Genomic DNA, 15,255 nt, shown 5'->3' with positions numbered 1-15,255 from the left:
GCGGCGCTGCCGCCGACGGTGTGACGCGCAGCCGTTGTAAGGGGCGGGCGGGCGGGGGGTGCCGCCTTCGCCCCTTTCCGATCCACCGAGGCGTGTGGCGGGGCGTGCCAGGTTCGTTGTACGGAACGTGCTTGTCGTGTGGCTCCATCTCGCCGTGGACGGGCAGCTGGTTCCCTGGAAAGGCGCAGAATTCGGAATTTGGAGTCCCTCCTCAGCTAGTTATTCTTTGTGCACATTAGTTCGCCGGTCCAAACGTCGGTTTTCTTAGCTTTAAAATGGGAAATGTCAGGGCGGGATGTGGCTCGGGGGTACAGGCGCCTGCCTGGCAAGTGCAAGGTCCCGAGTTCGATTCCTGGTGCCAAAAAAAAGTGGGAAATGTCTGTTTTCTAGATCGTGCGGTGAGAACGTGTGCTAAGCACCCGGTGCAGTGCTTGCCTCGTAGCACTTGTCTAGTAAGTACCGACCTGCGTTCCCACTTCACTGCCTCCGGTGGAGCAGCAGAGCCCACCTGGAAGGTTTCTTACGAGAAGGCCCTGAGTTTTACTAGGCTTGGGGAGCTGAAGCTTGCCGAAAAGACAGCATTACTTGCCTGCCTTTTTTTTCCTTTACTTGCCCAAGTTCTAATGACCTATGCCCCTCTTGTGATATAAGGAACTGGAGCTGTATTACACTCAGAGAAATGAAACTGGATTGTTTGGAGTTTGGAAAATCAAGTTTGCTCATTTAAGATAGGCTTGGTTTACAGCAGTTTTATAGGAACATGTTAGGTGGACTGTTCAGGGTACATTCAGAATGTTTTATTTTTGTGTTGTGGTGCTGGAGACGGAACCCAAGGCTCTGTGCAAGTACTCTACTATCGAACTACAGTCAGCCCCCCCAGGATGTGTTTTGGTGAAGTTCGGTATTTCACTGTTTTTTAGGGTTGCTGCATTTAGGGTTAGATGAGATGGAAATGGGAAGAGCAGACAACACAAAATGTAGGAAGTTTTTTGAACTTTGGTGAGTGGAACTGTCAGAAGGATGGGCAAGAGCAAAAGTGCAGAAACAGGCGTGGTCCTTTCATTGGTGGGAGTTGATTAATGAGTAGACCTGGGACGCTGGCGATCTTGGTGTGGTTAAGATGTTAGATCAGATTAAATTTTGGATGCTTGAGAGCTGAGGGAAGAGCTTTCACTTTTATCATACAGGCGGAGTCCTTGACAATTATGAACAAAATAAGGGGAGGAGGGGTTGATCAAAGGACAGAATGTGTCAGGAGAAATGATTTCAAGACATATTGTTCAATATGGTGACTATATGCTGCGTATAAGTTGTTCTTACCACAATAAGATAACTAGTAAAACATGTTAATTAGCTGTTTATTGTTATACAGTATATATTTGTATGTATTTTAGGGGGGCGGGTTGAATCAGGGTCTTACTCTATACCCCACGCTGGCCTGGAACGTGCAAGGATCTTCCTGCCCAGACTCCTGAGTGCTGGGGTTAGTGTCCGCCATGCCTGGCTACAATGTATATATTCTTTAAAGACATTATGTTATGCATGATAAATTTTTGTCTATTTAAGGAATTAATTAAAAGAACCAAATAGGTTATGAGGAAGATAAACCTGAAGAGTGGATTAGAAACAGGAAAGATTGAAGATAAACCAGTAGGGGATAGGTTCTTCTGAATTTGAAACAGTGCAGATAGAAGGAAGGAATAATGTGGCATAAGCAAGAAATGATGTTTTGATTTGGCAGTGGCTGTTTATAGCTTTCCATATTTTGAACCTGGGCAAGTGATACTTTTGTCATAGAAATAAAACTGGAGGAGGAACAATTGGTGGAAAAATAACTTATGGAGATATTTAGTATTTATTTGAGAATATTTCTTTTGACTTGTTTTGTTTTTCAGTACTCGGGATTAAATCCAGGGCCTTTGCACTGAGCTGCATCCTTACCTGGCCTGTTAGGTTTTCTTATTTTGAAACAGGATCTTACTAAAATGCCCAGGCTGGACTTGAACTTACGATTCTTCTTGCTTCAGCTTCCCAGAGTGCTGAGAGTCTAGGCATGTACTACTATGCTTGGCTTTGACTTGTTTTAAAGGACATTTTCAACTGAACAAAAGTAGACTCTATTGTGTTAAATCCCATGTTTCTATCACTCATTCAGTTCAGGATTTTTATGTCCATCTGTCCTTCAAATTTTATTTGTTGATATGTACCTGTACTAACTACCCAGGATGAATATAAACATGATATACTACAAATGTGTAATAATTTCTTTTTTTATTTTATTTATTTTTGGTATCAGGAATCGAACTCAGGACCTTGCACTTGCCAGGCAGGTGCTTTTGCTGCTGAACTATGTCCCCGGCCCTGCAAATGTGGAATAATTAAATTTTATTTATGTGTTTGTACTAAAAACACTTAATTCCAATATAATGCACATTTACAGTGTAGTTTGGAAAATAGAGGAAAACCTTTAAGAAAAAAATAATCCAACTGTTTTCTTTTTTTTGAGACAGGGTCTCACTAAGTAAGTTAAAGCTGACCTGGGACTCAGTATGTACATAAGCCCAGGCTGGTCTTTTTTTGAAATAGGGTCTCGCTATGCAGTTCAGGCTGACTTTGAAATCATTGTTGATCACTTGACACTTGGATGTGATCCTCCTGCCTCAGCCTCCTACATGCTGAGATTACAGACATGTGCCACCACACTGAGCAGTCCACACTGGTTTTGAATTTGGGGCAATGCTTTCTCCTCAGACTCTCCACAGCACCCCTGCTGGGATTGCAGGGTTATGCCACCACTGTTGGCTATTATAATCCAGTTTTTGAAATTTAACCACTGTCATTATGACATGATGTTTGCATACTTTTGTATTATGTTTGTTTATTTGCTTTTTAAGTCTTTACGGACATTTTTGGAGGTATCACAGACACTATATTATAGTATTGAGAATTTGATTTTTGACCTTTTTTCTTCATGCTGGTGTTCAAATCCAGGACCTTGTACTGCTTTACCATTGAACTGCATCCCCAGCCTTTTAACATTCAAAATATATTTTGTTGGTCGTATTTTCCATTTCTTATAGCTGTTCTACATTTTTCAAAATTTATAAGTGGGGTGTGGTGGCACTCACCTGTAATCCTAGCACTGGGGAGGCTGAGGCAAGAGGATTGCTGTGAGTGTGAGGCCAGCCTAGACTACAGAATGACTTGAAGGCCGGCCTGAAATGCATAGCAAACCCTGTCTCCAAAAAAAAAAATTCTTTATTAGTACGTGTTTGCAGTATATAATGATTACATTCATTGTGGCTGTTCCACATTTGAGGAACTCAGACTAAATGTTCTGAGTCAGATTAGATTTGATCCTAACAAAAGGAGCAAATATTTTGTGAAAATAATTTTTAAAGGAATGTAAAAGAGAAAATTGTCTAATGAGCACACTTTAGAAACGCTTAATTTTTTCAAGTCAAATGGAATTCTGCCTTGCAACTGGGATTGCTTTCTGCAACTTAAATACTTACATTGTTATAAAAAATATAATTCCTTATCTTGATAATCAGATAATTACATTGTCTGATTTAGAATGTGATTATATTAATGCTAGATCATGTTGCTCGAAATTAAACAAGGTAAGATACTTCTTTGCTTGTTGCCTAGCTTTGAAGTCCATTCTTTGTTTTCTGTATTAAAGATTACTATAGCTATTCAACATACAGGTTTTGGTTTTAGAGCACATGTTGATTTTAGGGTGTGTATGCATTGGAATGTTGATAAAACTGCTATGTTTTGCACTATTTTAGATCATGAAATTATGCTAGAAGGTCTAATTGGAGTTTCATTGCTTTACTCTCATTCTTTGTCTACCAGACATCTATTCAAACTAGGTAGAGGTTCATTATGAGGGCAGAATGAAGGAAAACCTTCCTTTGGGGAGTTGTGGAGAAATGGAATTTCTTAGGTTTTTTGAGGCTACACTATGTAGTTCTGGCTAGTCTTGAACGTACTGTGTAGGCTAGGCTGGCCTTGAACTCACAGTGGTCCTTCTGTGTAGTGAGATTAAAGGTGTGCACCACCATGTGTGGCGAATTTAATTAGTTGATTTGTTTTAAGGCCATTTTGCCTTTAGTATTGTCAGAACTTTATTTTTGTTGGGGCAAGAATACTCTGAATTACAGTCTGTCTAGTAGGGAAACCAGTTGTTCCTGGTTCATTTTATGGGGTGAGTGGACAAAGCTTTCTAGGTGAAAGTTCATATAAAAATAGGATACCGAAAAGTGTTTTTGGCTTGACCTAAAAATGATTCCCATGTATCTTTACATCTTCAGTCTACTTTTAGTTTCTCTGGCCCATGAAGAAAAATAGTTATATTTTGTTTAGAAAAATGAACTGTGGTAAGTGAAAATTTCTAGTAACCTTTATTCTTCTTCCTCTTTTGAAAACTTGGTTTTTTTATTGAAAGGATTAGTTAATATTTTTAGGTGCATTGTGTGTTTTCATTCATAAAAATAACATGCGCAAAAGAAAAGGATTGCCTTTGTTCCTCTGCTGGAAAAGTTCTCCTTGCTCCTTGGATCTGAAGTTTTAAATAGTTTTTTAATGTTAATTTTTATGAAAGTTATCTGTGAACACAAAGTCAGTGGCGCACTACAAAGTTTATAGTGAACAACAGCAGTCCCTTTCTGACCCTTTGAGTCCTAACTGCCTTGCATGATAGGGGCAACTGACTTCAACATTTGGGCTATCCATTTTTTCCCCTGGTATTTATGTCACTATTTCTCTTTTTATATGTTGCCCTGCTATTTTTCAATCTGTCAGTTTTAAATATTATCCATTGACTTGTTAGTATGGTAGAAAAGATTAGGTTTGTTAGGTACCCCCTTAAGAGTCCATCTCCTTTCCCATCTTTTTTGATTTTAGGGCTAAATTGCCGTTCACTGTCTATGTCGTTGTGATGTAGTGCTATATAAATGTTATTTATTGCTGAGCCTCAGAAAAGACGGTGATATTTTTCTTTTGCTTTTTGCTGGGTAGTTTTGCCTTTCCTAGTGTTCCTAATTGCCACCTTTCTATCTGTCCTGAGTTTTCTATTATTCATAACTGAGTACATCTTTGTAGTCCTTCACATGCTAAAGTGTACTAAAATAACCTGTCAGTTAAATGTTTCCCAGGGGGCGTCTTTCTTTGAGGCCTCATTCCTCTTGGCTGTCTTCTGCTTGCTTTAGTTTTCATTCTGGGACTGTGTGCTGGATCCCTTCATTCCTGGATTTTATGTGTCGGCCTACCTCATTTTGTTGGAGTAGCCTGTTGAAATTTGAAACATGAGAAATGACTCTTTGAAATGTTCATGTTTTAAAATGTTTTATTCATACCCTTGAATGATGGTCTATCTGAGCACAGGATTCTAGGTTGGAAAGGATTTTTCTTTTAAATTTTAAAGACATAGCTTGGCAGTCTTCTGACTTCCAGGGTTATGCAAGTGGAACATCTGATGCCATTTTGATTTTTTTTCTCACACTTTTTTTTAATGGTGCTAGTGATGGAACCCTAGCGAGATGCATGTCATACATGCCACGCCAGTGTTCTGCCACTGAGTTCTGCCACACCCCCAGCACTGTTAACTGTTTTTATGTGATCTCTCTTTTTTTCCCTGTTCTCTCTGTGGAAGTTTACAGTCTACTGATTATAGTGTTTTTGAAATTTTCTTCTGTTTCCTATATTATATGTTTCTCTAGGTTCCTTTCCCTTTGTCCCCCCACTTCTACATCTATTGCTGTCTTTCATTTTGGAATCTTCCCTCTGTCCATTACCTTAGACTTCCTATGGAGTGTCAGTTTTTTTTTTCAGTAAAACTTAAATTGCTTTAAAATTTCTGTCCTATCAAGAGAGGAATATTATTCCTGAGTCGAGCCCTGCAGCTATAGCTGGGAATGCACGAGGATTCAGAACTCCACAGTGAGCAGACAGCAGAGAGAGACATGGGTGCCAGACTGGGGCCCAGTATCTGGCCTCCTGGTTCATTATCATTTTAGTCTACTTTTATCTGTTACTGTAAGTGTTTAAAGTGCTATTTTTATTAAAGCATTAAAGAATGGTTTTCTCAGGACTCTTTAGAAGGGAAAATGTTTTAAGATTGCTATTCTAACTTAAAAGGTGACTACATACAGATATTGACCATCTGACATTACTATAAGGTACTTTAGCCTAGATACTGGAATAGAAAGTAAATTAATACTATTATTCAAACCTGTATAATGAATAAGTACAAGCCTTTGTTTAGGATAAAATTAATTGAAATTTAAGTGCTTTACTTTAGGCTGTGCCCTGATGTGTTTACATGGGGTAAGCAGTTATAGCAGTATGCAGATCTGGAACATCTGAGTCTAATGGTTTTGAAATGGTAGCTTGTAAATTCTGAACGTTCGTAGGTTTAGCTTTAAGTAATATGTACAGCCAGATAGATGGAGCAATGAGGTATAATGATGTAGCCTTCCCTTACAGTGGGTAATTCCAGAAATGATCGGCCATTCCATTGTCAGCGTATTGATGCTTGTCTCATTGCACTGGTTCATCTTCCTTCTCAACTTACCTGTTGCCACATGGAATATATATCGGTGAGTATTCTTTCTTTACTGTTTTGAGTTAAAGCAGTTAAACATTTCTTAAACGTAACATCTTCCTCTCTTCACAAAACTAAGTGCCAATAATAAAGAACAATTAAAAAAAAAATAAAGAACAACTAAATGCCTTAATAGAGCAGGGTAAGTTTTTGTTCACTTTGATATGTTAGGCAAATGTCAGTTTGCATGGCTAAGTCTCGTAAGGCACAAATTTACATGCATACATTTATAAAATATGTATTACTCAGTTCTAATGTCTAAAGACTTGTGAGTTTTTTTATTATGTTTTTTTGTTTTTGGTACCAGGAATGAAACTCAGGATGTTGTGCTTGCCAGGCAGGTGCTTATGCCACTGAGCTGTCTTCCTGGCCCTTTTATTATCTGGAGTATTATTTACCTTTAAGAATGGTCAAATGCCTGTGAATAAGTATAAGGCTTCTTTGTTTATAGTGGAAGTTTTTGTTTGTTTTTTGAGACAGGGTCTCAGTATATAGTACAGGCTGGCCTTGAACTTACAGTGAAACCTAGGCTGGCCTTGAACTCAGGTGATCCTCCTGCCTCAGTTTCCTGAGTGCTGGGATTACAGAGGTATGCCCCCATCCCTGGCTCTATGCTTGTTTTAAATTAGAGTGTATTGTAATTAAAATACTTCAGAGAAGCCAGGTGTGGTGCTACAAGCCAAGGTGATCACCGTTATTTCAAGGATAGCCTGGGCAAAAAAGCTTTTCTGTCCAGCCTGGACTATATAGCAAGACCCTATCTCAAAAACAATAACAAAGTACTGTACGCCAAAGAAAATTATATTTTAAAGGTTGCAAATTAGGTAACTTGCCATATTGGGACTTGGTAAATTTACGATGTTTGCTCAAAAATAGTACCATGGAAACACTAATTGAATATAATTTTATGGTTGAACTATTATATATATAGCATTTTTTTTGTGAAGAACCATGGAATAATCATGACAGTCCTGGAATTATATTTGTAGGTTGCTGCTCTACTGTAGTATTACGCTTTATTTAATTATTTATATAAGATTTTTTTGTTGTTAAAACCATTCATTGGCTAACTTGTAAGCATGATGTTATAGCATGCAGTTAGGATAAAAAGGGACATAGAAAAGAATACAGGGGAGATTGGAGAATAGGGAGCATGAAAAGATGGTGGAGGTGGCATGAAGAGAGGACAACCTTACTGGGGCTGGACAGCACCTGAGCCAGGGAGAATTCTCTGTCTAACCCTCTTCTCCAGAGGGCAGGTCCCCTGGAGTGAGGCTGATAAGTCTCATACCGCTCTGCCATAATGAGCTGCAGAGACCAACACCCCTTCTGAGCAGACTTCTTGCACTCTGCTGAGGGCTAGTCCCATGGGAACTTAGCACAGCCAGTTCTCTCTGGACCTCTCAGTGAAACATAGATTTAGGAGTGAGAATTGGGACTGGAACCGAGGAGACTGTCGATGTACTAGGTGTCCCAGACTGTGCTATCAGGGATCTCTGTTAGAAATGCCAGAAGAGCAGGCCCCTCAGTATCTCAGTGTGATTTGTTTCTGTTCCTTGATGACTGATGATACTGAGTATCTTTTAATGTGTTTATTAGCTATTTTTATCTGTTTGCTTTATATGTTTTTAAACAGCCAAATTGATATGAAAATAAATGACACTTTGGGAAGATTTCTCTGGAGGTGTTGTGTTCTGTCATTTGAGTGGAGAAGAACCAGCAAGGAGGGAAACCAGTTCAGAAAACATGGAGCAGAAATAGACTCAGGAAGGAACAGTGTTGTGACTGTGGGGAAGGAGACAACTCTGAAAATAGTAGTAGGAAAAAGAATTGGACAAGACTAATAGACTGTTCATGATGAAACAGAGAAGAATGGTGTAAGATGAAGTTTTTAAGGACCGCCAAGAAAGTGGTAACACTTTTCTTAGATAACCTAGTAGTTAGCAAGCAGTAATACTTTCTGAGACTACTTGGAGATGTTTTCCGGATATTCACATGAAAATGCTCTGAATTCAGGTATAGGTGGGCCACTATGATTTGGGGGAGAATTTCAGATTTGTAGACTTCAGATGTGCCTTGGCATTTCACAGAAGTGACAGTTGAGAAACAGTGTATGGCAAGAGTGCACAAGCCTGGGTTGTACTAGGAGAACCTTGATAGGAAAACAGGAAGAGGTTGTGAACTGGGTTTGGATGTGAGGTGCATAAGGGACACCCACAGTCTGGGTATTGAAGCTCAGACACTCAGTCTCACCAGTTCTGTCAAAGTAACCCAAGTTCCTAATCTCCATAGAGAAGTTTCTGAGAATTTGATAAAATGTTTTTGAGACAGGGTCTTGCTGTGGAGTTCAGGCTGGCCTTGAACTCAAAGTAATCCTTCTGTTTCAGCCTTCCAAGTGCTAGGACTACAGGTGTATGCCACCATGCCTGGCTTGTGCTTGGTCTTGGAACTTCCTTTAGCTGTAGTGGAAAAAGAGTTCGAGATGACTGATTTGGTAGGATTCTACAGAATTCTACAGGATTCTATTCTTTACCTCTGTATAGGTAAAGAGTCCTTGTGCACAAGATAACCTTCTCTGGAGTGTTGCTGTATTTGTCTCACAGTGCAGAAAATTATTCCAAATTAAAATATTGTAATCTGCAAAGGAAAAGTAATGGTAGCCTGTAACAGTCTACATTTGGTATGAATTTAGGGCTGGTGTCATTAAGGCTGCTCACATTTAAAGGTTGATTATCATGGGTTACTTACTTTGCTATTGATATGATTTTGCTCCTAATGTTATATTCATTATTAGGTTCATTATGGTGCCAAGTGGCAACATGGGAGTGTTTGACCCAACAGAAATACACAATCGAGGGCAGCTGAAGTCACACATGAAAGAAGCCATGATCAAACTTGGTTTCCACTTGCTCTGTTTCTTCATGTATCTGTATAGGTGAGTTTAAAGTCTTCCTGCTGTCCTCAATGCCATGTCTGCCTTTGATGGGTGAGGTATTGTTTTACTCTAGGTTTTAGGCTAACATTGTAGAACTTTCAGGGATTATGTGAGTTTCTACTGGTTGTAGATTTTTCAGATATTCCACTGAGTCCGCATTTGTCTGACCTACAGTTACTCTGTGGTACCTAGTTATTCCTTAGCTGTTCAGGCTACAAGCATGTTTAAAACTATCCTTGCTGTTCTTTTCCTGAGCTCTCAGTTGTTGAATTTTAAAGCAGTGGGGTAGTGGGTGGTGATGAACATGTGCTTAGCAAATGCAAAGCCCTTGGTTTAATCCTTAGCATACATAAGGGACAAGTGTAAAGAACAGTTCTTTACAGTGAAATAAAAATAGGCAACTTGTGTAACTGGTTTGCTTGAGTGGCTGCATTCCCTTCTAACTATATGCTTCCCTTTTCTGTCTTTTTCTTCCCTTGTCATTTTCAGTCACATTGTTATTATCTTACCCTTAGTGTATTTCATAGTTCAAGGAATCAGGATGAAAGAGAATATGCTCTTAGGTGATAACCTTGTAGCACTTTTCGCTTCTGTTTGCTGTTGTTAAAAAGTGATTTTATTTCTGAAATACCAGCTTTTATTGCAGGCACTTTATCCTGCTCCTGTTTCTTGCCACAGCTGGCATGTTACCTTGCACACAGCAGACATCAAGGCTTAGACATGGAATTAGTTTTGAAAAAAATGGGTTATCTTCTTTAAAAATGGTTGCATCTATGCCCTTCATGTTTTGATTAGTAGAATCTGAACTTTCCCGCTTATGTGTAACTTGGGGTATGTTTCCATCTTTCTTTCCTTATTTTATTAGTACATATTTGTGATACATGATGGTTACATTCATTTTGGGAAATTGGTACATGTAAGTATCATCTCAGTAATTTTTGATCCCTTTATGCCCCACCCCTTCTGTCCCCACTTTCCAGGATTCCATTCCCCATCTCCAAAATGCTGCCTCCCTGTTTCATACCAGGGAGGTATCTTTTATCTTCCTCTTTCTATTTTGAGTTACTCATATGAGAACGAGTAAAATACTTAACTGTGTCTGACTTATTTTATTTAATATTACGGTTTCAAGTGATGTACTGTAATTTCCTCCTTCTTTATGGGTGAATATATTCCATTGTGCATATACATATACCACATTTTATCCATTCGTCCATTGATGGCCATTTAGGCTATCTCCAGTGCTTAGCTGTGAATTGTGCTGCTATAAATGTATGTATGCACCTGCTGCTACATTCTGACATCTTTAACTCTTTCAGGAATATACCCTGGGGAGATTAGCTGGGTCAAATGAATTTTTATTTTTAGGGTTTTTTTTTTAGTTTAGCTTTGTTTTTTGGGATAGAGTCTTGCTGTGTAGCCCAGACTGGTCTCAAACTTACTGAGATCCTATACCTCAGCCTCTTCACTGCTGGGATTACACTCATGTGCCACCACACTGGCTTATTTTTTGCTTTTTGAGGAATGACTTGCATAGTGGTTGTACTAGTTCACCTTCCCACCAACAGAATAGAAGGGTTCCTTTGTGTTCTTGGTGGTAGCCATTCTGATGGAAGTAATGTGGAATCTTGTTTTGATTTGTATTTGCCTAATGGCTAAAGATGAATATGTTTTTCATGTATTTATTGACTGTATGTCCTTGTTTTAAGAAGTATCTATTCAATTTATATGCCCATTTTTATTGTATTATTTTGTTTTGGGGATTGTTTTTAGTTCTTTATATATTCTAGATACTAGTCCTGTCAGAATGAATAGCTGGCAAAAATTTTCTCCCATTTCATAGCTTGTCTCTTTACTATTATTTCCTTTGCTGAAACTTTTTAAATTTGACTTAATCCCATTTGTTGATTCTTGATACTTCCTGTGCTGTTGGTGTTTAGGAAGTCTTTGCATGTGACTGTGGTCCGGGTGTTTTCCTTGTGTCATTTTCCAATAGTCTCAAAGTTTCTGTTTTTGTATCTAGTTCTTTAATTCATATTGATTTCATTTTAGTATAGGGTAAGAGAGATGGATGTAGTTTAAACTTCCTTCCTCATGTAGATAACTTGTTTTCCCAGCACCATTTATTAAAGAGGCTATCTTTTCTGTTGCATATGTTTTTGATTTAGAGTAAGTTTCTTAACCTCTCTGTGCTTGTTTCTCATTGCAAGTGGGCTATGAATAATGCCTGCCTTGTTGGGTTGTAGTGTGAAGTAAGGAAAATAACACAAGAGGCATCTACGTTTTTTCTGACCTATAATAAATAATGAACTCTGAAACATCTTTTAGAAATGTTAGCTACTACCATCAGTCTGTGTTGTGCTCTGAGTATATCTGATGTGGTTAAGTTTGGACAGCTGATCATTTATACCATTAGTAATACAGGTATTTCTGTGCATTTTAGTCATTTGATCTTAACAGAGCAAGGCTGATCCCTGCATATAAAAGGAAAATGACTGTTTATCATTGTTAACCACAGTTGTTTTTGTGGGTATTTCTTGGGTGACTCTCATGTATCAGACATAGTGCAGCACCATGGTGACAGAAGGAGCACCAGAAGTCCCTACAGTGAAAGCCAGGTGCCCACCGCAGTCCTGAGTGGTGCACAACACATTAACACGGAAAGGTCCTGGTCCGGCTCTTGTCTCAGAGGTGCTCACATGTGGGTGGTAGAGGCTGACGTGTCAGCCAGCGCATGCAGGAAGATGACAGGCTGAGCCCATGCAGCTGTGCCAGGCTGAGACGCCAGTTTCCCAGTGCAAGTGCTGCAGTACCCGTCCGAAGCCAAGGGGTGTACAAGTTGGTATGGTGTCGGGGCGGTTTCCACACATAGCAACAATATGTGCAGAGATCTGGCTAGAGAAGTAGCTTTATGCCTGGACATAACTTTTAATTGCTTTTAGGTCATACTTCCCAACTTTCACTCCCAGTTTCACATTTTAGTGAAAAAATCAGGGCATTGGGAAGTCCTTATGTATTCTCTCCTTTAGGTATAATTGCTTAGCTTCTATTCCAATGAGTATTCTTTGAAGATCCTCAGGGATGCCATCTGGACAGACCAGACTCTGTAGGAGGACTCCTAAGGAAACATGTAACATGAATTTCTTCTTCCCGCAGTATGATTTTAGCTTTGATAAATGACTGAAGCTGGAGAAGCCGTGCTTGAAGTCAGCCTACGCTACAGTGCACAGTGGAGGAGCCAGAGACTGCCTGAACCATCCTTAGAACCATGACCATAGCAGTATATATTTTCGTCTTTGAACAAAAACTATTTTTGCTGTATTTTTACCATATAAAGTATTTAAAAAATAAGAATTGAGTTTTTGTAGATTTCTGGTTCTCAACTTTAGCCCAACATGTAGAAGTGTTTTTGCCCAAATGCTGAAAGTAGTTATTTGTGTGTAGATGTAGGACTGTATGTTGGCTTGCATGCCAAAGCATGAGGGACATCCCTTCAAGGGACACTCACTAGATGAGGCACGGGATAGTCTCAGTACAAAACAACATTGCTCCTTTGGTCAAGAGAAGAAAGAAAGTAGTGGCAGCTTCATACATTAATATGGTTTAAAGTTTATGGGATTGTCAGCTAAGAGTCTTTCTACAAGAATGTTAACAGAAAATGACATTTTACAATATATTTTTCTTTGCAGTATCTGTGAAATCTTATAAGCCATTCCCCAGGTACAATGTAATTATTATAGAAAGGAAAAATAAATTATAAAACCAAGGTTTTATCAGCACTTTTGTTTAAAAGCTACTGCTCCCACAGGCACCCCACACCCATACAGTGCCCCCAGCACTTGCTGGGTCTTGTTTCTGTATAATTGCTCCAGTTGCATTTGCTCTCTGAGTGCATTTTACATGTGGAGAGGTGATTTGGTAGGGGGTGCATGTTAGAAGCAAGAGGTCATTGTCAGTGACAGCCTATTCTTGTCCTGGTTGGTACTGGGATTAACTGTAGTCCTTCTGTTCAGCACTGACCACTCTGACTCGGGAGACTCCATACAAGCCATTTCCTGCACATAGCAGTATCTCACCAGGTGCAGTTCCTTGGAGCCGCATTTGTAAAAAACTCTTGCATTGATGAGCGCAGTTGCCTCCTCTGCTCTTCACCAGCCTTGGGGTGTACAGTAAGCCTAGCTGTTCATCCTCAGTCCTAGTTGGTGCTTTGATGTTGTCTTCAGCACTGGCATTTAGGCATATTACTACTGGGTTTTTATGGTGGAGTCTAAAGGGAGTGTTCCCTCTGACATGAAATGGGGGGCTGACAAGGTGTGTGGTCCCCACAGTGTTAACTGTTCTGTGTCCTTCTGGCCTTGGACTAAGCATAGCTTTGGTGGAAGCCAGGGAGCAGTAAGCTCAGTGCCCCTGCTGCTGATGTTTTGGGGTGGAAGGACTGCCCCAGCAACATAGGAAAGAAAACGAGGTAGGAAAAGTACTGTGCCTCTTCTGGCCTCTTGGGGGCCACAGATTCTTCTTGTGGTTACATTGTATTTCTGGCAGGCCAAGGCCCAAGAGGCTGGTACCTGGCTTGTATCTCTTTCTTACCTTTTCCCTCCGATGCAGCTTGTTTAAAAAACAATCCCTTCCCTTAACTTCCAGTGCCTCTTTATGTTCTGCTCAAGCTTATGAAACTGTTGGAGAACTTCAATCCCTAGCACACAGAGACTAACAAACTACTTAAAGTAGCTCAGTGTGGTGAGCAGACATTTTGTCCTAATAATCGAACCAACGCCCACGGAGCCAGGTGTCTTGGGGCTGTGGGTTTACCTGTCAGGTTAGGCTACTGAGCAGATCAGAGTGGTGCCTTGCTTGTAAGACCAGCGGCACTTTCCTTCTAAAGCATTAACTGGTTAAAAGCAAAAACCCTTTCTTGTACTGCTTGTCTGTACCAAAGTCAGGAAGGGAGTAGGGGAGCCATTCTAGTTTTTTGTTACTATTTTTTAAGGGCTCTTCTACAAATGATAAAGGGCGGGGAAATTCCCACCTTAAAATAGCTGTGATTAAGATGCTGATGGTCAGTTTGCTGGGCTTTGTACCAGTGGGAGGGTTGGAGAGGACATCCCTTGGTCTAAGGTCTGCAGCTTAAAGGCCAGGAGGTTGCCAGGGCTCTGAAGCGTGCGCGCCAGGGATCCTGGTGTTGAGCCCAGCGTTGTTGCCCTCCTTCCTCACACTGTCCCTCTGTAAAGGTGGAACTTGGGCCAGCCAGTGCAAACCATCCTGGGTGCTCCTATGTGCCAGTTAGGGTGAGTTGGGTCGTTTCCCCTGCCTTTTTCCTGCCATCCTTGCAGCAGTAGCAGGCGCTGTTGCTAATACCTGGAGTCTCAGCTGAAAGCAAAGATGCAGCTCAGTCCATCCGCACCCAGCAGGCCCTGCGCTTCCTTTTTCCTGCCTGTCACACCGATGACCGTAGGACAAGAAGCCAGCCAGCTGCCCCTGGCCTGGCCTGGCTTTGGGTTTGAAAACTAAGAAAGCTTCCTGCAGCCCTTGGTCTCCTGTGACTCATCACTTGCTGTCTGGTGTCACAGTTCCTGTGTGCAGTTAATCTGCTAGAGTGTATGCTCCTAGAGGGCAGAGTCCACTTGAACTCATGTTTGTATCTTCCTTTCCCTCCTGGCACGTGCCACAGTGCCTTGTACACAGAAACAATAAACGAGTGTTGAGTAACAAA

At 40.4% G+C, this 15,255-nt stretch overlaps 1 protein-coding gene across 1 annotated transcript; it reads left to right on the top strand.

Moving 5' to 3' along the window:
- On the top strand, positions 1-15,255 carry Cnih4 (cornichon family AMPA receptor auxiliary protein 4; the record flags this gene model as incomplete). The annotated part of the gene is given in 5 exon segments (XM_005409222.2): positions 1-36; positions 391-452; positions 6,493-6,605; positions 9,405-9,545; positions 12,702-15,255. Coding segments are annotated over 3 exon segments (267 nt in total). The 3' UTR covers positions 12,730-15,255.

This window comes from Chinchilla lanigera, unplaced genomic scaffold, assembly GCF_000276665.1.
Source record: "Chinchilla lanigera isolate Chin_1 unplaced genomic scaffold, ChiLan1.0 scaffold00119, whole genome shotgun sequence".
Lineage (NCBI taxonomy): Eukaryota > Metazoa > Chordata > Mammalia > Rodentia > Chinchillidae > Chinchilla > Chinchilla lanigera.
Note: the sequence above shows the minus strand (reverse complement) of the source record. Positions and strands in the feature narration are given on the sequence as shown.